Raw genomic sequence first — 25,399 nt, forward strand, 5'->3', positions numbered from 1 at the left:
AATCACCAGTAATATTGGTAATAGATAATGCACCTTGCCATACTTCCATTGAGGATGTCTTTGCAGAAAACGAATTTGTTGATCACCGCCTGCTGAGATTAAGTCCATACAGCCCAATGCTCAACCCAATTGAGCTTGCCTGGTCAACCCTGAAAGCTGGTGTAAAACGTGAGCTGGCAATTGAACTGCCACATATTTTGGCTGGCGAAAATAGAGTAGATATGACTCAAACTGAGTATCGCCTGCAACGGCTAGAAAATGTAATACAACCGAACATCGCCAAATTAAATGTAGCTACTTGTGCCAAATATGTCGCCCATGTCCAAAGATTTATACCAGATGCGTTAAATATGAATGACATGTCTTTTTAATCATATGTAATAATTATTTGTATTAATCAATTTAATTTGTTGTGTTATTATATATATATACCTTTTCAATTATTAGTTGTGTTATTTGTTATGATGATTTATAATGTTTAGTATGTTACAATAAATAACTTCAAATTTGCATCAATTTAAAAATGCTTAATTTCTACTTAAAATGCTAAATTCCAACTTAAAATTCTTATTACTAAAGTTGAAATTGTTTATTCCCAATTTGAAATTGTTTAGTCCCAATTTGAAGTTGAAAAGGTATAGTTGAACCTAAAAAACCTTAAGAAAGTTATGATTAACCCACTTTTTAAACAATCAAAAGTGAATTTGTTTTTCCAAAAAAATATGTTTTTTTTAATTAGCGAAAAATTGTTGAATTTCTAACTTTTTGTTTAATTTTCTTGGTTTAACTAGAAGCTATACTATACTAAAATAGTTTCAGATGAAAATTGCGACCTGCATCTTTCCCGCCGCACGACACATGCACACCCGAGGCGCCTCGGCAAAATGCTTGTACCAGGCATAATATGACATAATATTTCAATGAAAAAGTTTGAGAAGACTGTTGAAATATATAACAATAAAATCAGAAAGTTTCGTTTCAATCGAATATTTCTTTCCTTCCCAAAAAAATCCACGAAAAAATCGATTTTTTGAAGCCTCTAATGCAGGCTCCCCCCTTAAATTACATGGTGTTGGTAAGGCAGTGCGGCCTAATCAGCCGCTAGCGGTGAATCTTACTCGATAACTTTGTTGTTGCTTTCGCATGCAAATTTTTCGTCAAGTTAATCGAGTATAGAGACAGCGAGCGGGGAAATGGCGAATAGAAAAGGCGTAGTAGCTCCCACTATGCCGGCATACTATTTTTACAGCCTCCTGTGGATTCTCCATTTCTACGTCTGCATTATCGTCTGCGCTTTATTGCTACTTGGCGAGTGCCAGTCTGCTACTTCAACCATTTCACCTACGTCTGCATTTCTTTTAGCGCAATTGCATTTTAAAATAGGAATTCACATAAAAACACGTCATTTTAATTTTATATGTAAATTATTTTCTTGCGAAAATTTAACTTTATTTTTGAGTGTAAACACTCGTCTCTAGTTATTTTTACTATATATTTTTTGTACAATCATTTTTTTGTTTTGTTTTTATCGACTTTAAAAACAAAAATCTTACAACAGTGGACTATTTATTGAGTAACTGAATTGGTGGCATTTATTATTTTTCGTTGAAACTGCTGTGAGCTTGAATTTCAAACTGCATACATACATATAAAGTTTACTTAAAAATTAAAAACAAATGTAGTAAAATAATTAATTTATAATTTTATGAAATGTTGGCTGTAGTTAATTTGTAGTTGTAGTTCTTTTTGTTTTTTTGTTTTTGTTTTTCTCTGTTTCTTTTGGTTTTCTTATATACTTAAAATGTATGGATAAGTATTTTATTTGAAGTGGTTGTGTTGAATGATCTATGGTAGCTGATTGTTTAGTTATTCAAACGGTCAATTTAAGTTTAAAAACAAAAACTTGTGGAACACAGGCTTCCTCGGTCATTTAGTAGCCTATGCGCGAACGTGTGGACTTCGAGGTGCCATATAAACGCTCCTCGCGTGTGCTGCGGTCACGTTCGAATTTCTCATGCGACCGTTCGCGCGTCTCGCTGCGCATGTGTGGCGATTTTTCCTGTAAAATCAGTTAAATTTAGTAAAATCAAAAACTTTTCACATGCGGGTATGTTCTTTGACCACATAAAAACTTTAGTTACCCTTGTATGGTATTTGTCGCGCTCGCGCAAATCATCATCGCCATTTTGCACTAAAGAAAGTACGAGAAAACAAGCAATAAGAAACACGCCGAAATTATAGGTATGCTTCACAAGTAATGACCTACCGTCTCTTCGCCGCTTGTGCTCCGAGCTGGAACTCTCCTCGAGTCGTTCGCGTTTACGTCCCAATTTGCGTTCTTTGCGTGCATCCTTTTCCTCTTCGGTTAGCTTTTCCTTGCGCTCCTTATTCTTGATGCCGCGTTCTTTCTTTGTACTCTCCACCAAATCATCTATAACCTGTTTCTGCAATTAGACAAAATTAAATTATATCATATTTTTATAAAATTCCGCAAATCACGTTGTTGTTCGGGGTGTTGTTTTTCTGCTTTATGATTTTTGCTTTTAGGCTGATTTGTTAGTAATAAAAACCTAAGCGTAGCTAAGTTAATTTATTTGTTAATCGATTTTTGCTTTACTTTTTGTAATGAATACAACAACTATTGCATTTGGCTATTTCCCTTTTGTTATAAATTCAAATGGTGTTTCGTTTAGTTTTAACTTCCACCCACCCGCTACCCACTTACCGACCGCTCGTTCACCTCAGCTCGCTTACGACCAACGACAAACAACAAAACAGCGATAGAAGAATTAAGAATGCAGGCAGCGAAAAGAAAGACACCTCAAAATGCTTAGAAAAGAAATGCTGATGATAGGTTAACGCGCGATAGGCAGAGCGACTGAATTGTAAGATTCCGTCTTCTGCTTACAGGTCCATACTAGTTAAAGGTGCAAGTTGCTTATTGGATTTCAGCTTCTAGTTTAGGCTCTTACAATCGCAAAATTAAGTATTTGTTATGATTTAAATTGGAGATTCCACGTATGTCACTTTTTGGGTGTTGTTTACAAAAAATATTGCCCAGGAGCTGCATAAAATTTAGTGTTGTTTAAGATTGTCTGCTTCAGTTGCCCCAAAAATTCGATTACTGCATATTTTTTAAGGATGAACCACACGTAAGATGGCCAACAGTTCACATCTTCCAAAAGTTTGATTGTTCCAACTGCGAGTGTTCATGCGTAATTTCGTCAAAAATATTGTCGCAAGAATTTTTCATTGATCAAAAGAATTGCGGCATTTTAAAATTTCCCAAACCAAAACAGTAACGAGATAACCCATGAGCAAGTTCATATCTGCGGTGTATAGATTGTGGGTATGTATTGTATGTACATGAACAGCTCCCCAGCCTTGCGTAAAGTTCCTCGTAGAATGTGACTTGCGAAAGTGGTGTGACCATATCCCCGTTAACATCGCATGGGTCCTCTTACGTTAAATCCAAGTCATCGCTGTGCTTCTTCACTTATTGTCGTACCCATTCCCATTGCGTGTGTCATCTCTCATGATTTTCCAGATCTCTTAAGCCTACAGTTGTGCGGAAATGCTGCCCAATCCTGAAGCGATTAGCTGTGCTGCTCCTCGTGCATGTTATGCGTGTTAATTGGCTCTGTGAAGTTGATATTTTCCAGTTGATATGATCAAGCATTGCTCCATAAGTGCTCCAAAAGACGTTTCATAGAAATTGGGTTAATAAAAGTATACGCGCTTCTCTTCTGTTCTCTTCTCTTATGCAAATATGGTGGGAATAAACCAGACTATTCGCTGTTATCATCTGCATATTATCTGAAGAAAGATCTAGGAACAGCGCAGTTTTGATAGATTCCAAGCTAGTGGAGAGGGTTCCAGAAGGTTTACTACCAGTTTTATTTTGAATGGAAATTAGGCCGTCTTTGGATTTTACTTCCTGATCCCGTTCTCATACAAGTCGTCAAAGTTTCCCCAGTGTCTCCAAAGTATTGCCTGTCCTCCGTCTCTTGCAATGAGCGATGTGTTGAAAATCTAGTCGCGTTAAAAAAGAGGAATTGATTTGGGAAGTGTTGGAAAGCAGAGCTCTGTTGATAGATAGACGTATGCTGATCCATATTTCTCTCGATGTTGTTGTAGCAGTATAAATATTCCCCATAATTATACGGGGAATGCTGCTGAAGTGACAGCCCTTGGTCGTATATAAATCCGGGTCGTTCCGGTTACGTAGAACCGACTGTCGTGGTTTGTGACTATTTCAAGTTGCTTTATTGTCCTTTATTTGTTCGCTATCCTGATGTCTCCTGCTGATTGAAGTTCTATTGTCCAATTACCATCTATTGTTCATCTATCGGAAACTTTGTTGTTAAACCACTTATTTCTATGCGCTGCTATAATAGAAGACCCTTCCTCGTTCGTTGTTTATGGTAGAAATTAATGTTGTATTGTATTTAACACTGAAGTTCTTGTAGTGCTAGTTGATTTTGCCCCGGAATTCATAGCCTGGCGTATTTAACAAAAAATCTTTGCCGGAGTAAGATTTTTAGGTTATGTCAGCTAATGCTGCTGTTTCCTTTGAAGATTTAAGTTGCGCGCCGCTACTACATGCGCGAGGTAGACGCCAAATCGTACTAGTAAACAATTATATTTATGTAATAACTGGTTAAGCGTAGAAGTAAATCGATCATTTCGCTTGTTTTTTGTTTCTTTCTGTTAGTAGCAGCAGCTCCTCGATGGCCGGCTGTTTCAATCGTCCGTTGCTCAGGCAGTTAGTCCACTGTTGCTGCTATGGCAGGTGTATCATACTTAATACCAATTGCAGAGTTGGCCGGCATTTATATCACAAACAGACATTTTTGATTAAAATTTAATTAATACTTATTATCTAGTATGTAAGCTTAAGTACAAGAGTTTTGTTACAGTTAAGAAAATCCTACGCTTCTCCCTTCACTTAATTTGAACAATAAATGTTTGTTAATATATCACATTCGGATGTGTATGATTGGCATTTTTTATAAAAAAAAAAAAAAAAAAAATTATTATACATAATACTTTTCTGCACTTGTAGAAATTACACTGATTTTTTTTCTTTTAAATTTTTTTTTTAATATTCAAACCTACATTAAACTTAATTCTTTTCTTCATTAAAATTATACAATACTTTTTTTTACAAATTTTTAAATGTTCACTAAATTCTTCCTACTTTTTTAACCTCAAAATGTCTATATTCATTCAAAAAATCAACATTCCTTTTTTTAAGTTTACATACATAATAAATATCATTTTTTTTCTTTCATAAAAATAAATCAGTGGATAGCACGTCGCGTGTGTTCGTGTGCATGTGTGCTCGCGGTGGTACTTGTACAAATTATCCATAGCATTTGAAAATATGCAAGATTATCACATGCAAATGTTCATTTCTTCGCGCAATCTCGTATAAAGATGTATGTATGTATTGGTTTCATTGGCTGTGCTGTCTTATAGATCCGCTGCTCGATTTATTGACGTAATTTGATTACACTTTTTTTCTGTTTTGTTTAAATTGCCGATTCGTTTTTTTGTTTTTGTTTTTTTTTTTTAACATTTTGTTGGTTTTGTATGCTACTTTTATTCGTTCACTGACGTCACTACAAATTACTGTTGCTGTCGCTGTTGTAGTTGTGCGAGTATCACTTAGTTGTAGTGGTGGCTCTTTGTTGCTGTTGTGTATTGCATTTGTTATTTACACCACTGTAGTGTCAAATTGTTTGGCTGTGACCCTTCGGCTGCACCTCCACGCAAAGGTCGTCTCTCTGTCTTAGCAACTACGTTTGCACCAAAATACTAACCTTTGAGTTTGACGAAGAGGTCGTCGAAGATTCCACTTTGCGGCGTTTCGCATCTGTAATAGTTTAAGGCGATTAGATAAATCCACTGATAGTAGTAGTAGTATTTATTGCAAATAAAAGTAAAATATAAAAAATTTTGATAATTACTTATTCTAGTGTTAAGAAAAAAAAAACCCGGTTTTTAAAACCAGTTAAGCTCTTTTATTAAGTTATCTCTGCATCTGAAGGCAGATTTAATGAAACGCAAAAGTTTATCTCAATGATCATTTTCCCCATTGAGAATCGCAATCAGTTGTGAATCATTTAATGTAATTTTTCCGAAAAATCTAAAAGACTAAGTCCACGCCAACCCTCTTTACCACCTGAACAAAGGAGGTCAAACTACAACTCAAGGTTAAAGTCGACGACACCCCACCAAGTCGACAACAATAAACAATCCCAAAATGTTGGGAATTACTTCGATATTTTGATCTTCTTCTCTGCGCACACAACGGCAATTGCTACTGAAGTCTAAAACCGCAACAAGGTCCTCAAATCGCTAGCTGGCAGTACTTGGGGCAAAGACAAAGAAATGTTCGTTCTCACGACAGTCGGTTCTACGTTACTGGAACGATCCGGATTTATATCCGGCCAAGGAGTGTCTCTTCAGCAGCGTTCCTCGTATATGTATGGGGAATGATTATGCTGCTACAACAACAACAACAACAAAGAAATGTTGCTGGCGACATTTAAAGCAATTGCGCCTGTCTGGTCGCCTGGAACTAATGATTCGCAGTGAACAAAGCTACAAACATGCCAAAACCGTTCAATCAGGACCGCCACAGGATGCCGCATGATGTCCCCCCTACAACACCTACATAATGAGGCGCAGATGCTACCTGTCACGGAGTACAATAAACCGCTCAGTAAACAGTTTCTACTAGGGTGCTACCGTAGGTTTCACCCCTGTAGACACCTGCTAGAACCTGAGTCACCTGCCATTCACGTCAGGAGGCGTCTCTTCAACTATTCCGACGACGTCCAGGTCAAAACGAGCCGACAACTACTGGTCCGGACAGTGTTTAGGCAGACACTTAACGACATTCATCGGGAGATACTTACCAAGACCACACCAACGACCACCCACAGCAGATGAAGAGCCTCAGCTACCCCAAGAGACCCGCGCAACTTTTACGTTCTGGCTACTGTAGTAGACTAAATTCCTACCTATTAAGAATTGACCCCGACATACCAAACAAATGTCCAGCATGTGAAGGTACCCCGCACGATACTAACTACCTTTTCACATGCCCTTCACTCACCTAATAGCCCTTTCCCTTTGGACCCAACCTGTCGAAACATCAAGTTTCCTGGGCCTACCGTTAGATACGCAGGACGAAGACCACCGATAACTACATTGCACTGACCGAGTTTAGTAAGCTGCTACCACAACAACTGCATTCACATGGCAGCCGGTTCTGCGTTCCTGTAATGACTAGGGTATTTCCCGAGCAAGCGCTACCGCCCCAGTAAACTAGCACTGTCCAATGCACCGCACCTTACCAGTCGTATCTTTATATATCCTGCTAATACTTAAGCCATTTTGTATCTGCACATTCACCCTCGCTTGGTTGTGGTTTGCCAAACGCAATTTGCATCTTCTATCCAGCTTTCTGATTGTCTGTTATCTGTTCGCCAGATTACAACGTTTTTACTAAATAAGTTCTATAAATCTCTAATCCAGAAGACATATATGTATGTACGATATTTACTCAACTAATTTGCCATCGCTTACCTTTGTCGTATTCAATAACATCCTGACTGCGTCGATGCATCGATGAACCGTTGCTCTCATTCGACACGGAACTCAAATCTCGTGCACGTTCCCGTTCACGCTCTCGCTCCCTCTCACGTTCGCGTTCATATTCATGGTGTTCATGCTTGTTTTCCAATAATTCGATGGACTCCAGTGTTGGCGACTCCAGTCGGTAACGTTCTTCGCCCCGTCGTTTTTCGCGCTTGGAACGTGTGGAGATTATAGTATTACTGCCACTGATCACACTGCTGCCAATCCCGCCACCGGCGCTGCCACCAGACAAATCCAATTCATCATTATGGCTACGATGTTCACGCTCTCGCTCTCGTTCACGCAGTTCGCGCAGCTCACGTTCCCGCTCACGCTCACGTTCACGTTCTTTTTCTCGTTCCCTTTCGCGTTGTTCGCGTTCCTTTTCACGTTCTCGCTCACGTTCACGTTCGCGCTCCCGCTCACGTGTGCGTTCCTCCTTCTTGACATCCTTCAACGAACGACTGCTGCTACGTCGATCACTGTGTTCGCTGCGATCATTGATCACAATTGAAGTGGATCTCGTTTCCAGCTCATTAATCGGATTGTTTGATGTGATGCTTGATATAGGCTCGCGGTCCATTTTAATGATCTGTTTCACCACCTTTTCCTTCTCGCGTTTTTCTGCTGTATTGCAAAATTTAATATTTATTTGAAACATTTTCTAAAGCAGCACAAACTCACCACTCCTCACATCGCCGTTGTTCACTTGCTTTGCCAAAATGGGCGCAGCTTCATGTTGTACGGTTGGTATTTGTTGCACCACTGGCGCAGGTTTGGCAGTAGCATCGCCCAAATTAATTATATTCGCACTGCCGGTTGCATTGTTAGTTGTCGCTGCAGGAATCACACTAGTCTGCGTGCCTGCGCCAGCTAATGGGGCAATAGCTGCGGCACCTGCAGCAGCAGTTGCTGCTGCCGTAGCGGATTCTACGCGCAACTGCCTCTCGGTAACCTGATGAAAATCACTTTCCTTTATCATCTGCGCAGCCCTTGTTTTGAGTTGCCCAATGTAACTGGAGGCGATAACAAATAAATCTGGGCGCTTATTCTTCTCCTCTTCTCGCACTTTCTCCACTTTTCTTTCAATGATCTGCGCAAGTTTGGCGAGTACCGGATAGTGCGGTAATATGCGCATGAGAATAATAAGTGCGTTACGTATTTGCATATAGTCTTTAGAGTCCAAACAGAAGACAATAGCTTTAGTGATTTTATAATGCCATTTATGGCAGACATGCCGATAGTTTTCATAGCCGACGTGATCGTTTGCCTCGGAAAATTGATTGCTAACACGGAACTTTGTAACAAAGCCAGGATAATTTGCGCATTCCTTATTGAAGACAGCCTGGTCGGCATGCCAACGCATTACCGTTTCCAGCATGGCACACAGGAAGCGGCCATAACGTGTGGCCTCGTTTTCAGTGCAGGATGTGACCGAGTAAGTGATGTCGCAAAATATCTAAGAAAAACGGAAATATAAATAACACAAATATTGGGAATAAGTGTTCGAAAATCGCTGACTCACCCGATCATAGCAAAGCAGTGTGGAAAAATTGGCAGCCTTTAAATTGTGTATGGTGTGTACGAATTTCGCGCAATAGAGCGCATCGAGGGCAGTAAAGGTGCACCTATGGAGAGAAACACATTGTCATTGGCTATTTATCAACCGCGCACACATTTTTATGCCAAACAAATTTACCTTGGAAATAGGCACAACTGCAGGAATTGTGTAATGGTTTCATTTTTCGCGGACTTGGCAGAGCGCGAAAGGAACCAATTGTCCTTTTGCTGTTGTAAACGTTGCAAAATCTTATCGACATGCTCCTGCTGTTTCTTACGCTCATCCTGCAGCTTATCCATCAGCGCAATGTAACGTTCCTGTTCCTTCTTATTCTTAGAGGCATTCTGAAAGACAATTTTATTCAATTTCAATGCATAAAATTATAATTTTTTTTTTTCATTATTACCGAATCCTTTGATTCGGCTGCTTGCAGCGAAAGTTGCTTTAATTTGGAAATTTCCTTCTGATAACTGTCGGCGGGTACTTGCAAGTCATACATACTAAGCGACCAGAAGGTCACCAAAAACTGCGGACTAATATCCTCCCAAACCTTCGGTCCGTGCAGTGGACGCACTGATTCCACAATAGGATTCATAATTAAATTGGTGGCTTCCAGATATTTTTGTAATTTTTGATTAGTAGTCAATTTTTTGGCATTAGGATCGGCCTTGCGCAGCTGATCGTACTTTTGCTTTTAATGAAAAAGTAAATCAATTTAAGTTGAAAAAAGTGGGTTTTATGACATTTACATTGATTTGATGTGTGAACATTGGACGCGCCAAGAAGAAGGCCACATCTGCATTGATGTGATACTCCTGCAACATGGCAATGATCGATGGCAAACGTTCGACATATTCATCTACCGAGTAGGTGGAGCCAAGGAATGTGCCGAATTGTACCAGAGTATCCTGACATTGATCGTAAAGCTTGCCAACCAGCTTTAGATGGCTTTGGGCAGTCTCGCGATAGATCACGCAGTGCTTTTGTTGGGCCATAAGCAAGCAAATAGCAACAGCCAAATCGTTATTGGCTAGCGCATCTTTCAGACGCTGCGACGATTTCTTCGTATTACGCACTTGGCTAAAGTAACCGGCCTAGAAGTGCAAAAATTTCGTTATTTATAAATAGTTTGCGGCCGTGCACAAACATTAGCAGACTCACCTCGCCACGTAGTAATTCCCCACCGCACATAGCATTTAACTGCTCGTTAGTCATTTCTTCAGCCGATTCCACGCCGGCCATTTTTTGCACAATCTCCTTTAGGATTAACAGATCCAAGCTTTTTTAAGAGCAAGAAAAATTAGTTCAACATTTGCTTATGCAGTCATCAGCTGTTAATATAACAAACCTCTTTTGTGACTTCAATTGATTAGCTACATATTGCAACAGACCACTCAGTTCGATGTTGTACTTTTTAAAAATCGCCCCACAGAAGGAGGCTAAACTTTGCAGCCACAAGGAAATTGAGGTGCCATCATGCTTGAAACGATCTCTATCAGCCATGGCTAGTGCCTCAATGAGGCAATAGCCCAAACAGTCAAACGATAGAGATGTGAGATATTTCAACGAATCCACTACTGGGCCTATTAAATTGTCATAGATTTGAATTTGTAGCAGAATCTATAAGAAGAAGTAGTTTAATTGTTATCGCATGACTTCAGTTATATTTATTGAAAACCTACATAATCAAAGAGAAAGCCGGGCGCACAATGACTCAACTTGCCAATAAGGCGGCCAACTGGCTTCACATTCTCCTTGCTGACACGCTTCATTAACGCTTTTATATTTTTATGCGCTAAGCCACGGCGGCGTATTAGCACCGGATGCACCTGATATGTGTCGTTCTTCCAACGTGCATACAAACTGTAGCTGTTTTGCAGAATTCAAAGGGTATATATTAAACTATATTGCAAATCAAAAAAATTTAAATTTTATTTACCGAAAATGGTATGGGAAGAACTTCAGTACAGTCCAAATCTCTTCGGCCATTGGGCAGTTGCAGTCTAGGTAGGAAAGTGCTGGCAATATAGCTGCGTCCATAATAGTCATCACCTCGAAGTAAAGCGTTTCCGATTCAGTATTGGGGGTGGGTGCGTTCAGGCTATCCACACCCATGTCGGTCATTATTGTGCGCAAAATTCGTATTAGTTTATACATGAGCACCGTGTCGAAATGCAAGGCAGGACCAAGTGCAATCACCATTGGTATGGTGTAGTTGCGCAACTGGGAAAACTCACGAACTTGCAATTTTTGCAGCAATTTTTTATCCTCAGCCAATTTGGAACGACGCGTATTAGCATTAAAGCACTTTTCCGTGTACACATAATCAATGGAGATGTGTATGAGCTCAGCGAGCGCGCGAGCGATTGGTTCATGCACTATAACCGATTGTTCGGGTAATTTTTTGATAATATTAAGCGCGTTTTCCCAATCTCCCACTTTTAAGAGACCTTCACACAAACCGAACTTCTGGTTGGCGTAGTACTTCTCCTACATATAATTTCGCGTTAGAAAAATTAATTCACATTATATTAAAAAAAAGAAGTCACCTCATTGTATGGCTTCTCCATTTCTGGTTCAACATGTTCCTTATCTTTATTCGTTACAATAATATTTAATTTGCGCACAAATTCTTTCGCCTCCGTTAGATCGTTCTCCCATTCGTTTATTATGGTTTTATCGATGGGTGTGAGCTTTAAAAAAAAATCCATGTAATTTTATTATTTGCTCCAACAAAGCAGCACTGTACTCACCCATTGGTAAATATCTTGTAGCTCAATGACACCATATTTCAAAAGCAGTGAGCAAACGTGAAAGAGTGAACGTGGCGTTCTTGTATCGGCGAAGTAGCGAAACTTGTAGCCGAGTACTTCACATATAATCGAACCATTTGGCATGTACGCACGCAGCAGTGGTATGAACAGGTGGCGTCGCTCTGGACGTGTTTCGAATGATTCAATTATTATATCAAGCACACGATTTGGATCCAAATTGAAGCAGCCTGTAGGTGTGGCAAGAAATGTATACAGAAATTTACAAAAAACCATGGAAATATATTTATTCTCGCACCTATAAGCGATTTAATGATATCCATTATACTTGTCGCCGTCACACCTTCCTCGAAATCCTGATTCAATTCAGTGATTAGCTTGGCGTAACCTTCGCTCTCCTCGCGAAAGAGATTGAAGCGGCGCTGCTTGTAACTAAATATATTACAAAGGTTATGTTTTCCAAATGAAACTTCTATGTAATTGCTCACTACTCACTAAAGCTTAGTTTTTATCTTGATAAATTTGGTGTAAAAGACCTTATTCTTTACAACCCCTACATCCTGTAAAGTATCTATTTCTAAACGCTCCTTTATCAGCTTATCCGAAATCACTTTGTCCAGATCTTTTACAATCTGAGTGAACATAAGACGCTCCTCCTGTATGCCATCGGTCATTAAAGAAGTCTCCGCATCCAGTATATTCACAATGTCTAGTATGACTGAGGGGAAATCAGTATGCATTGTCTGCGGTAGTAAATGAAAAGGAATAATTGCATTGAACATTAGTACCTGCCTTCCAGTTGATTATTCCATGCTTTGTACCGCAACATATACAGAAATGCATGCATACGTACATAAGCGAGTATTCGTTTACTTACCACAATATCCGCCAAAGTATTCAGCACTGAGTCTTTTTTCAACGTGCAGCGTAGTCCTTGCCATAGTAGATCGTAGATGGCCCTGGAGATTCCGAATTTAAATTCATCATTTTTGCCAAAAATGGGATTATCATTCTCCTTCACTTGTTGTTTTAAGAACTTCAAACTAAAATGAAAATTTTTTCGTTTAAGCAATGTTATAGTAAACGCATTTCACTCCGTTCATTATTTCCGGTCACATACAATTCACTCTTCCCCGACTTTTCAAAGTTCTTAAATACATCCGCATTCAACTTTACGTCCATGCTGTGCTTTTGGCGTCCCGCAGCTGTTGAAGTGCCTGCTATTGTTGCAATGGTTGAGACGGCTCCTGGATCACCCGTACTACTGCTGGTTGTCAAGACACCAACACCACTTCCACTAAAACTGCTGTTATATGTATTTTTACTGCCCGCATGCGGTGCTACTAGTAACGATGCTGTTGATATACTGATACTGCCACCAACACCACCGTTTCCAGTTTTCGTTGTGGTTGTCGCTGTCCCAGCCGTCTGCGCCTTCGTAGAGGTCCGCAGTCGCCTCATACAGTAATTGCTACAGATATCGCGAAACTTTTATTTAGATCACAGCGTTAATGTACGCTACACGTTTTTCTACACTTTTCCCGTATAATATAAAAAAATTAGCGTAATTTTTCCCAATCATTTACCACAAATTAAGCGTTTTGGTTTGTCAAAATGTAATTTCTATACTACCTGACATAGACAGAGAACGCAAGTGTCAAATCGAAGAAGAAGAGTGTGAATTGTTTCGTATTGGTTTGAGTCTTTGCTGAGGAATGAAAATAAATAACGTTATATTGAGTAAAAACGCTTGTTTTGTACAGAATTTCATTATAGAATATGTAAAACTTCTCAAATAAATATAGACAAATTTATAATTCTTTACAAGTATGAGTTTTATTATAATTTACATATATCATTTATACTGCATTGTGAATAAAACTCGCTGTTTTGCGTTAACTCACAGCAAGAGGGCGCTGCTGCATTGACAAATGAAAAGAAAACGAGCAACTCTGCAAGCAAGCCGCTTATATGCAAGGTGGCGTTTTCGTCAGTTAAATGGATCCTGATTGATTCCTCTTCTTTCATCAGTGAAATTTGACAATAAACCTCTGAATTTTTGTATTTGTAGAATCGGTAACACCTCATTCACCTTGGACGAATTCATACAAACAGAAAAGTCTTTACTGTTTCACAATTTGTTTGATTTTGACGCTTTTACAATATCGAAAAACAAAGAAATTCTCTTACATTAATTTTTCAACAAATAAAGTGAATCCTCTATTCTACTGTATTCAGCTCTTGTCTACGGTAGCGAATGCTTTGCTAGCGTGGTGAATCTACGTGAGCCTTATTTGCCTTTGCTGATATCGATTATTCTGACACTAAAATTCATGCATTTATTAGACATTTTAGCAATAATATTAGAACAAAAAACATGTCAAAATCATTTTTTAATTTTTCTCGTCATGTCCACTCGCTTTAGTTGTCTTTTAATTTATGGGTATTCAAACGTTTTTCGGTCTTCTTCTTGATTATGTTTTTTCACTAGGCTAGCTTGGCAATTTTTGTTCAGCTCACAGCTGTCAAAAAGCTACAATTGAAAGTAATTTTTATCAATTAGCAAATGCCTTTGGAAACAAGAAACGCTCATTTTCATTAACATTCTCCCGTGAAAATGAGCTGTGCTTTTTTTATCATTTGCTTGTTTACATTCTGATTTTATTTTTTTAGTGCATAAGTGCCAGAACATAAATTTGATCTCTTTCGTCTGCATAATTATGTCCACCAGCCAAAATTCCAAAAATACGAAAATCTAAAATTGCAGAAGCCACTAAAATTCCGTTCATATATTCTAAAAGTGGCATAAGTAACTTATAATTTTTTTTCTTTAAGGAAAATATCTCAGAATAGGTTAAAAATTTAGTTATATTTCCTTTAGGAAATGTCAAGAAGAAAACATGTCTAACACTCTTCTGATACAAGTAATCAAACACTTTGAATTATTTTTGATAATGAGTGAAAAAATAAATTGTATAATGTGATTTACGCCACTTTTAGAATTATGCTCGACAACGCGTGTGAATTTACAGAACCACGCAAACGCATGTAACTGGACGGTGTAGATGTGGCATTAAATTAGCTATAACTACCACTTCCCTAAGGGAAACGTTAAAAGCAATTTAAAAGAAAAATTAACATCACCAAAGCGATTAAACTTTTGTCCATTGATATTTTATTGATTTCGAAATTTAATTAATTGCTGTGTTTCTTAGCATTCCTTCAGTTTCACTTACGTGACAATAATAAAATAACAAATTATCTCTCCTCTCGCATCCATTAATAAACAAGCAATTTTAAAATTGTGTTAAAATCTTCTTAAACATCAGTACTTTCATAAAAAGGGCAACGTTTTCAATGATGATGCTAATAAAATCCGCAGTTTGATTTTTTATTTGACATACATATTGACATTTTATACCTACACACATATTTTTATAAAATAATACACTTAATTAAATTTTTTATATTTAATTAGAAAAATTAATTCTCAAAGTTCTCAACTTCATACATACATACGCATACATAAATGTGTATATCATATTTCATAATCATATCAAATTTCACTATTATTTGCCATTTCATGCATCAAGAACCACGCCCCCAACGAACCACATAAATTTTCTGCTCAGTTGCTTCCACACAAACTTGTCAGCCATAATTACTCCCCTTTAAGTGATACTCGTGGATTAGAGAGGTTGTGAGAAACGTTTAGAGGGGTACAAATGAAAGCGAATATCAACACTTGGCCAAACAACAAGCCAATTTGTGCTGAGAATATACATACATACATATAATAGAATTGTTCTCGTCAACACTAACAACCATTTGCGTAAATTTTCCATGCCCATAAGCAGAGGGGTGGGTAGAGCAGTAGCCATTCAATAACGTCTTTGATTCTCTAAAGCGGGTGGGAAACATCCATAGCACGTTCATTCGCATTCACGTAGGTATGACGACCGTCCGAACGAACATCATATTCATTGCCATGTCTCAATTGGGGTTTGGCACAGCACAAAAGAACAAATTACCGCTTGTTATGCAACAACAAAAAACATTGTGCGCATGGAAGACACACCACCAACGGACGCCGGTTGGATTTTGGGCTACGTTTGCCGTGCCTTCTAGCGGCCGAACCCAATAGCGAACAGCGAACGAGACCCCGCCAAAAGAGTTTCGCTTCCCTCTTTTCTACTAGGCGAACAGAAAATGAACACATGGCTTGGTCGGCAATAAACGGAGAAAATGACTGCAAGTTGTTCGTGTGCATATGCACGAGTGGCCAGACTATGCGAAAGAAATGGTGGTTAAAATTCCAAAAATGAGAATTGAGTATAAGCACGGCATTCTACTGCATAATTGAAAACAAATATTCTAAACTCTAATTTCCTTATTACATATTTGCTTACTTATTACATATTTTTGCTTATCTAACTAAATATATACAAAAATAGTGTGATGGGGTAATTATTGGTAATTTAGTAATTGTAATATATTTTAATCAAATATATCTGGCATTACGAGCTAACTTTTTGGCTTGGTCTTTCACGCCATGTGCAAGAGTGAGAGTGTTGCAGAGGCGGAAAAGGCGTTGGCAAAAGCACAGAGTGAATGAGATGACATGTGGGGCAGTACTATGATACCGAAGCGCATCAGCTGAGTTGTTATTGTCAAAGAGGAGACGTAAGGAGCGGCACAGAGCAGTATACGTAGTGTAAGGGGTTTGGTTTTATATGTCTCTAACGGCTGGGGTCGCCGAAAGTAGCTACATAAGACGTGTTGGAGAAGAGTGTGCGAGTATTAGATTTTGAAGCGGGGAAAATGTGCGCTTTCTAGCTTTGTTGTATAGCCCTCAAAATTGATGTTTGAAATGTGTGAAGGAGAATGAATGGGCCATATGAAAACCAACTGTTGCTGAGACGATGTATTATTTTGCCGAGTGGTGGATGAGAAAATATATAGACAGACGGTCGTGATAGAATTTGATGTTAATGTGGAGTGAACCAGTTTTTTATATTAAAAATTCAGATATTCGTTATTATTTATTTAGTTTTAGTAAATATAGTAGTTATTTTAAGTTTTTGGATAGGTTTTTTTTTTTATTTCTGAAGCTTATGTTTATGCTCATACCTTAACAACGGCGAGTACTATGGTGTCTCCTTATCTATTTACTATTGTTTTGAATTTCTTTAGTTTGTAAGTGAGATTTTGGATTTCGTAGTCTCGGGTAGTAATCGAAATTTTGAAAAAAATACAGCTCTTCACGCGGTTTCGGCAAATTCTATAAGAAATTCGTTAACTGAAAAACTTACGCATTCCTTTAAGAATATAATAGCGGTCGCCCCTCGGCAGGCAATGACCAACCTCCGAGTGTATTTGTGCCATGAAAAAGCTCCTCATAAAAAAATATCTGCTGTTCTGAGTCGGCTTGAAACTGTATGTCCCTCCATTTGTGGAACAACATCAAGACGCACACCACAAATAGGAGGAGGAGCTCGGCCAAACACTCAAAAAGGGTGTACGCGCCAATTATATATATAAAGTCGTAGCTGTGTATGCTTAGTTCCCATCACTCGACCAGCTGATTAGGTATGAATTTGATTACTAACCCCATTATCTGAATATTTCAGAAATAGGAGGAACGTTCAAAAATGTTTCTTAACCGGGAACTTTACATTAAACCCACTTGCCTACATATAAACACGGCGATTGAATTAAATTATTTCATATAAAAATAAATAATAAATTATTGAAAAAAAATACTATAAATTAGGTGTATATACATATATGCCATTTTTATCGTAAACTCATTTTTAATGTTTCAATCCAATTTAATTTATTTTATTATTTTGTAGATAACAGCGAAAACAATTATATTTGTTAATTTCATTTATTTTTTAATTTTAAAAATTTTTTGTCGCAATAAAATATTTATTTTTATATTTATTTTTATATTTATTTTTATTTTGTGATAATTAAGTTAGGGTTATATTGTATATATCCCCTATAAATGCTGATAATAATAAGTTAGATTAATAAATATATGTATGTATATAAATATTTAATTAATTAATAGATGCCAATTCCATGCCATTCATTTATTTTATTCGTAACTTTTTCTAAGTAGCATAATTTTTTTTATTTTTTTATTTCTACTTCCGATTGCACCATTTCATCGTTGGGCTTAGCATCCATAACGCATGTACATATATTACATACACCTATGATATACACATTTTGCGCAATGATATGTACGTTTTACATATTCAGTATTGAAAACCAAATGAACCGAAACTTTTTCTCCTCTTCTATACTCACGCATGAGTGCGCCCGCCCCTTCCTCTGCGTATTTGTTGCAGGCAAACAAATCTCGTTAAACAAATATTTGTTGGAGGCTGGAACACCGATTTCCTGGCAGCATGTTTGTCCGCTGTTGGCTGAGGCGACACATTCGCTTCATATGTGTGGTACCAGAGCAGCAAATTCGACGGTTTATTGCAACGACGAGTAGTCATTTTGTTTGTCCGTTTCACAGGCGAGCAGAATGAATTACCTGCACACTTGCTCGCATATGTACGAAAAGTTTAGAATAAAGCTCGAATTCCAAATGTGTAGGGTAGTAGGTAAGCATAGTGTGCGCGTACGAGTATATTGGCGCAGCTCTAATTCCCGCCAACGCAATGCATGGCAAATCAGTTGGTATGCGTAGAGGTTGTGGGCTTTATTAATGCGAACAAACGGCAAAAACAGCTGTTTAGTTGAGAAAGAGAGATTAAATTAAATAATTAACTGATAGGTAAGTGTTATCTTCAAGTGGTGACAAACAAGATTAGTATGCCACAATAAACACTTGGAACAGTTTTAAGCAACAAAGCACCCGAAATTTCTGGTTTAATTCAATTTAAATCCGCCATTGACGGAAATCGCCTCCATTAGTGAAAAAGTGGCACTAGGCAAATGGCGTCTGCATGACGGCATGGCCAGTTGCAAAAATCATTGCTCCGCTACCACACAATTTGGCCCCATAGCGGAACTATTCGATTCGACATTTTGTTTCGTGCCCGTCATTTTGCTTATAACATAAAATACGACTAGGCACACAGCGCGAAGTAGCAAGCGCCAAAGCAGCAAGCGCCAAATCAGCAAGCGCCAAAGCAAATGGACCTACTAGGCGATGGCTGACTGAGATACATGCGCGCAAAAAGTATAGGTATTGCATAGCGAAATTCAGATTTTATGGCAACAAAATTAAGCGCGCCGTGTGCGGATTGTGCGATGCTTAAAAAATTTCCTGGTCGCTTTTATTATTCATTTACTTGCTTCGATTGTCTGCCATACTGCTTAACTGCTGACTGAGTACCTATAACCTAAACTCTTCCCAGTAAGCACACGATGGTGCACTGTAGAAATAGATACAGATTTGTGAAGCTTGTTTGAGGGTTAACAGCCAAACGATTAGTGTGTGTGTGTGCCAAAATGGGTGGAGTGTGCGGCATAACAATGAAATAACCTATAATTATTATTTACCAACCAACCAACGTGAGCGAGGCGGTTAATATAATGAACCAGCACGAATTATATTGTGGGCGTTTAACACTTTTTCACAATCAAATTAACAGGCACACAGCAAAAAGTGTATGATTAATCGGCCCAACAGCCGTGGTAAAGAAATATTGTGAACAAATTATAAAAACGAAAAAGAAAAAAAAACAATTAAGAAAAAATCGTCAAAGAACAAGTGGTTAAGGAGAATAACTGTACAGTCAAGGGGACAAGTGCAATGCTCTACAGGTATATACGAGAGGCACACACATCTTCACACAACTACACGCCTATGTATACACTCGTAAGCATACGAAAGTTTGTGTATTACGGCGAAAGTGGCGTTGACCGCGTGCTTTGTCCCTTGGTCAGCGCTCTTTACTCAAAATCACATGAACGCACATATACACATGCACACATATGCATTGATGTATGTTGATAATGTGAAAAACAGTGCCAGTAGCGCGCTGTTTCCGATTCTCAATAACCGGTTAATCGCATTCATGTTAAGCGGTTATCCAGTATTTGCTGTACAAAAAGTAATGAGTTACAGAGCTGCTTCTTCAAATAAAACATCAGAAAAATCATTGAACTTATAAATAAATACTTTGTTAGGTTTATGTGCCTATATATAATTGGCGCCTTTTGGGTGCTCCTCCTACTATTTGTGATGTGCGTCTCGATGTTGTTCCACAAATGGAGGAACCTACAGTTTTAAGCCGGCTCCGAACGTCAGATATTTTTTTTTTATGAGGAGCTTTTTTATGGCAGAAATACACACGGTGGTTTGCTATTGCCTGCCGAGGAAAATTTTTTTTGTGTTTTGTGTTTCACCGAGTGGTGTTTCGAACCTACGCACCAAACCATTCGGCTACGGCGGCTGCCTTTAGTGTTTATAAATAATTTCATGTATACGTACCCTGGATGGCGTGATTGAAGATGGTCTAATTGTGAACAAAAATCATTTGAAGCCATTTGAGTTCAAATCGGTCAAATTTTGCGTGGTGAAGTTATTTCGAAAATAGTACTTTTTCTTCAATAATCTTCAAGACTTATTAAATATTACATAGCTTTCAATTTTAAGAGTTTTAATGGTCTTTACTTACATAACTAACTAGTACACACAGTCACTCAGTCACTGTCAGTTGTGACTGTCAGGTATGTCATTCATTTCCATGAAATATATAAAAAAGCAACATAACCGGTTAATCTCTTACGAAGTAGCAACACCAAAATTTATTGGATTTCCACCAAAGGGTAGACGCTGCCCAACAAACTGGTTTAATCATCCTATCATAAATGCTAGCCGCCTTGTGTGTATGCTGGTCATTTGCCATACGCAGTGGCCGCCACTGTGCCCACATTCTGTTGAGTTATTTGTGGTTGGCATGCGCCCAACTTTTGCTTAAGCAACTCGTTTCTGCTTTAACTGTGCGCCCCGGAGCAATGAAACTGGGATAGTTGTTGCTGGTGCCGCTGCTGATGTGGTGCTGTTCTCAGCGAAATCGAAAATCATGGGGAGTGACCAATGCAAAATAACAAATAAGAGCAACGAGTATGTATTTGGCAGCTCCCCAATTATTAAAGGGCTTCGTGCTGTTTGTTGTTTTTGTTGTTTTAAGTTGGGGCCAGTGCTGTTTGTTGCTTTGCTTTCTTCATTTTTATTATTGTTCTTGTTGTTGCTAATTTTGTTGTAAATTCCAACGATTAATTGTATGCCCCTCGAGCATAGAACACTTGCCGAGAGTTTTGTTCGCCTGTTAGTAAAACTGGATTGTGGGCCCGACTGACCGCACGAACACGTTACTTGTACACCAACAAATAACAGAAATCGGATCAAATGCAAATCAAAGAGGAAGAAATAAATAGCTTCAATACTTGCATTTGTGTGTTTAGCAACTAAACAACAATAAAAAGCGCAAGAGTTAGCATGAATAAGCTTGACCACTTAATGACCAGGCTAGCACTGGCACTGCCAATGTTGTCTATCGTACAACATAACAGTAGTGAATTTTCTGTTGTTGCGTTCGACATTGGCGCTCGTTTGTGGGGAGTACACTCGAACCCAACGAAATGCAAAGCACTGCAAATCACACCACAGTGGAACATTCACACCTTCTTGCACGCGCTTGTATATGTATGTATATATGTATGTATGTACATACATATGCTTGGTGCGGCCCCACAATTCGCCGATGCCAACATGTTGTCGTAGGTCAGTTGCGGCGCGTTTTCTTGACGCAACAAAGTTAAAGCTAGAGTGCATTGTACGCGTTAAAGGTCGCGCGGCCTGGCAATACTGCCAAGCGGTGGTGGGTCGTTGGTTTTTTAACTCGAGCGGATAGACGTAAATTGAGTAACCTTAACCTTAGCTTCCAAAAAAGCTTAAACTTCAACCTGTGCTATAAGGCGCCCAAGAAAAACAGTTGGTGTATGACTAGAGCGGCAAAATTCACAATCAACCACCTCAGATTCAGCAGTCAAAATTTCCGTCATCGAGCAGCAATAAAAACAAGCCAGTCGACAGCACCAGCAGTTGATGAGGAAACATCAGCAAACAATGTTCAACGCGGAGCACAACAATAAAGTGGAATTTCACAAAAGGCAAAAAGAAGAGGAAGAAATATTCATGGAAATGAAAACAATCCCCAAAAACTTGTGCGCATCAGAGGGATCAATGACCTACGTTGGTGCGGTTGATGGTTTAGTTGGCTTACTAACTGACTGGTGGGTTGTCATTGCTCGCTCACTTGATGTTCAATGTTGTGGCCCGTTTGCTGCCGCCGACTCGTGTTAAGTAGGTTTGTTGATATTGCATCAATGCATCGATATTAACGATATAATCAGCGTAATTTTTTTTTTGGATAATAATATAAATTATCGATATTTTAGGTAGAGAAAAGATTTCCATACTTTATATAGTTACATATTTAGGGGCTATTTTTTACATCAGTTCAGCAAACTTTAAAATGTGTGATTAAACTTTGCAATCAATTCACTATGAAAATAATTCAGAAGGTGTGGCCAGCATCAGACCGTTAACCGGCTCTTAGCGATTTTGAAGGAATCAGTTGATTTGCTGACGTAGCAAGGGATGTTACAGCTGTTGGTTTGTGACATGTGGTATAAGAAAAACAATTAACGCAGCCACTATTCATATTACTTCGTTGTCAAGATGCTAAACTCCCTCAGTTAATGTGAGAGCGCGCCCAGGAACTCCTTTAAATACTTAGCAACGCTGTCAATCCCTGGGCAGATGAACAGCTGATAGACGAAATGATGGATTGCCAGAAATAAGGCGCCAAAAATAGAGGATAAAAATAATTTGTTTTTACATCAATGGAAAAGTGTCCCGATTTACTTATTTGTTTTAAAAATAAATTCCCAAACCTTTGAGAAAATCTTAATTAATTTGATATTCAACACTATTTATCATTTCAATTTTTCAATTTCAATTTCAATTTATTTCAATCATTCGATTTTTTAGTTAATTTAATTTAATTTAATTTTTCTCAAATATTTGTTATAATTAAGTAATATACATAAGCTGTACACTGCTGGTCTTAGGTTAGACGCACCATCGTTTTTTTTTTTAAACAAAATCAATTATCTATTATCATGCTTGTTCTAATTGTCCAAAATGCTTTTCTTATCAAAGTGCGAATCTTGTTCGAAAAAAATGCTGACAGCTGGTTGATTTGCGAAAAAATAACTGTACATTCGGAGATTATAGAAATTGGTCATTGAATTAGATGCAGCTTAAATTTCTTCGCATTGCGTGGACAAGTGTAAACTTTCGTATTGAAAAAATATCAAAAATAAACAAATAAAGTGTTTTCGAGCTACATTTGAAGAAAAAAATGGGAAAAGCTGCTGTTATGAGCTTATTGGAACGTCAAAAAGTAGACTTTCTTCACTCGCAGGGACTGTCCAATCGGAACATTGCCAAACAAATAAATCGCAGCTCCAGAACTGTTGACAGATATTTGAAGGATCCAGAGGCACATGGAAATAACTTCAAAGGGGGAAAAAGGCACTATCAAAACAAGCAGTACGCCAAATTGTTAGAATTGCTTCGAATTCGACTAAATCTGCTGCTAAGATCAAGGAATTGGCCGGAGTAAAAGGAAGCCTATCAACTGTTCAGCGTACGATCAGAAATGCAGAACACCTGAAGCGTCTAAAAATCAAGAAAAAAACCCCTTTGATTGCAATACGCAAAGAAAACCGGCTTCAATTCGCGAAAGAATACTTGACGTGGACTGTCCACTGTCTTACACTCAACTAAATGATTGGCGTTCAGGTGTATTTACTGATGAAAAACGTTTTAATTTAGATGGCCCTGATGGAATTCAATATTATTATCACGATTTGCGGAAAGATGAGCTATATTTAGGTCGCCACCATAGCCGAGAAGGGGGAATAATGGTGTGGGGTGCTATCACGTTTTATGGAACAATTGACTTGATTTTTATCGATCAAAAGATGAACGGCGATCGCTTCAAAACATTGTTGGAGTCCGTATTTCCAAAATTAAAAGATCTCTTTGGACCAATTCCTTGGATTTTTCAACGAGACAATGCTCCTATTCATAACTCTCGACTAGTAAAATCTTTTATTTCGAGTAAAAACGTTAATATCATGACCTGGCCACCATATTCTCCAGATCTTAACGTAATTGAAAATGTTTGGGGCTGGCGAACACGGAAGGTATACGAAGGAGGAAAGCAATACTAAGATAAGGAAACATTAGCTGCAGATATTAAACGTGCTTGGAGCGAGATTTCCTTGAACTACATAAATTCCTTGTATCATTCTATGAAGGACCGGATTTATGAAGTTATTGCTAACAAAGGAGGCAGTACTCGTTACTGAAATTATTTATTTTTTTATTTCAAATAAATCAAATAGTAATTTAAGTTAAGATCCAAATACTTTTCTTATAAAAATTAAAAAGCCAAAGTGCGTCTATTCTAATGACCAAGAAAAATTCTCCTTATTTTGAGTAGCTTTAAGAAAATGTTTGAAAAACACAATTTTGTTAAATATGAATATTATATTTAAAGTATCATTAAATAAGAAATGTTTTTGCATATCAACTTCTTTTCTATCGTCCTTTAATAAATAAATATGAAGCAAAGTTGTATGCAACTAAACGTGCGTCTAACCTAAGACCAGCAGTGTATAAAAATGATTAAAAACAAATTATGTAAAAAATTAATAATTAACAAAAGTGATTAAATTCTTGAACTCGTATAACCATCACCAGTCATGTACTTATCTTTTTCCTCTATCAATAAATAAATTTTGCTTTTGTATTCGCCCATTCAATGCTCATTTTCAACTGTTGTAATGATCTGATCACATCTACATACATATGTACGTATCATATAAAATACTCGTACAGACTTGCCTTGCTCAGCAACACTTCATACCCCAACACACCCGTTTCCCCACACGAGCGTTTACTCACACCCTGACTATCCCGCGTCGTAAGCGTGTCTGATTGCCCTTGAAAGCAATATTTTAGCATTCGCAAATTTTTAGTGACCTCCAAAAGCTAGGCCGATATATTTTCGCAAACCAAAAATCCTTGAAACTCAAGGTAGCGTCCTTCAATTTGCAGTTTGGCAATGAACGCGGTCGTTTAGCTTCTCGTTTCGCGGTCAAGGCAAACCCAGACGCTAGCAACAACCTCGATTTCACTTATTTGTGAGTCGTTGACATCGTCGCAGTTGAGAACAGCGCTTCTCATGTTCGGTAATTGACTTCATATCCCCGCGTTTCGTGTGGCGATTAGCTTTTACAGTGTTGGGAAGTGCAGATGCAAAAACCAAATATCTTTGAAACGTTTTTAGAAAATTATTTAAATAGT

The 25,399-nt window shown here is 38.1% G+C and overlaps 1 protein-coding gene and 1 long non-coding RNA gene across 4 annotated transcripts; one reads left to right on the forward strand and one right to left on the reverse strand.

The window, feature by feature from the left end:
• Positions 1-1,740: 1,740 nt before the first annotated feature.
• On the reverse strand, positions 1,741-13,636 carry LOC128865453 (THO complex subunit 2). 2 transcript variants are annotated; one of them, XM_054105852.1, is made up of 20 exons: positions 13,103-13,636; positions 12,860-13,025; positions 12,478-12,725; positions 12,281-12,414; positions 11,965-12,212; positions 11,761-11,904; positions 11,151-11,701; positions 10,894-11,080; positions 10,560-10,831; positions 10,373-10,490; positions 9,961-10,305; positions 9,618-9,902; positions 9,350-9,555; positions 9,176-9,278; positions 8,335-9,109; positions 7,600-8,274; positions 5,826-5,878; positions 2,267-2,444; positions 2,142-2,191; positions 1,741-2,059 (listed from the first exon to the last, which is right to left on the reverse strand). In XM_054105852.1, the coding sequence occupies exons 1-20, from the start codon at positions 13,441-13,443 to the stop codon at positions 1,931-1,933; spliced, it is 5,208 nt and encodes a 1,735-aa protein (XP_053961827.1). In that variant the 5' UTR covers positions 13,444-13,636; the 3' UTR covers positions 1,741-1,930. The 2 variants fall into 2 exon arrangements, with proteins under 2 accessions (XP_053961827.1, XP_053961826.1); XM_054105851.1 differs by having other exon boundaries at positions 7,600-8,277.
• Positions 13,637-21,174: 7,538 nt separating this feature from the next.
• On the forward strand, positions 21,175-23,165 carry LOC128864560 (uncharacterized). 2 transcript variants are annotated; one of them, XR_008454709.1, is made up of 2 exons: positions 21,175-22,325; positions 22,417-23,165. It is a non-coding gene; the product is annotated as an uncharacterized LOC128864560 (long non-coding RNA). The 2 variants fall into 2 exon arrangements; XR_008454710.1 differs by having other exon boundaries at positions 21,175-22,321.
• Positions 23,166-25,399: the final 2,234 nt, after the last annotated feature.

Source organism: Anastrepha ludens, chromosome 5 (assembly GCF_028408465.1).
Source record: "Anastrepha ludens isolate Willacy chromosome 5, idAnaLude1.1, whole genome shotgun sequence".
Taxonomy (NCBI): domain Eukaryota; kingdom Metazoa; phylum Arthropoda; class Insecta; order Diptera; family Tephritidae; genus Anastrepha; species Anastrepha ludens.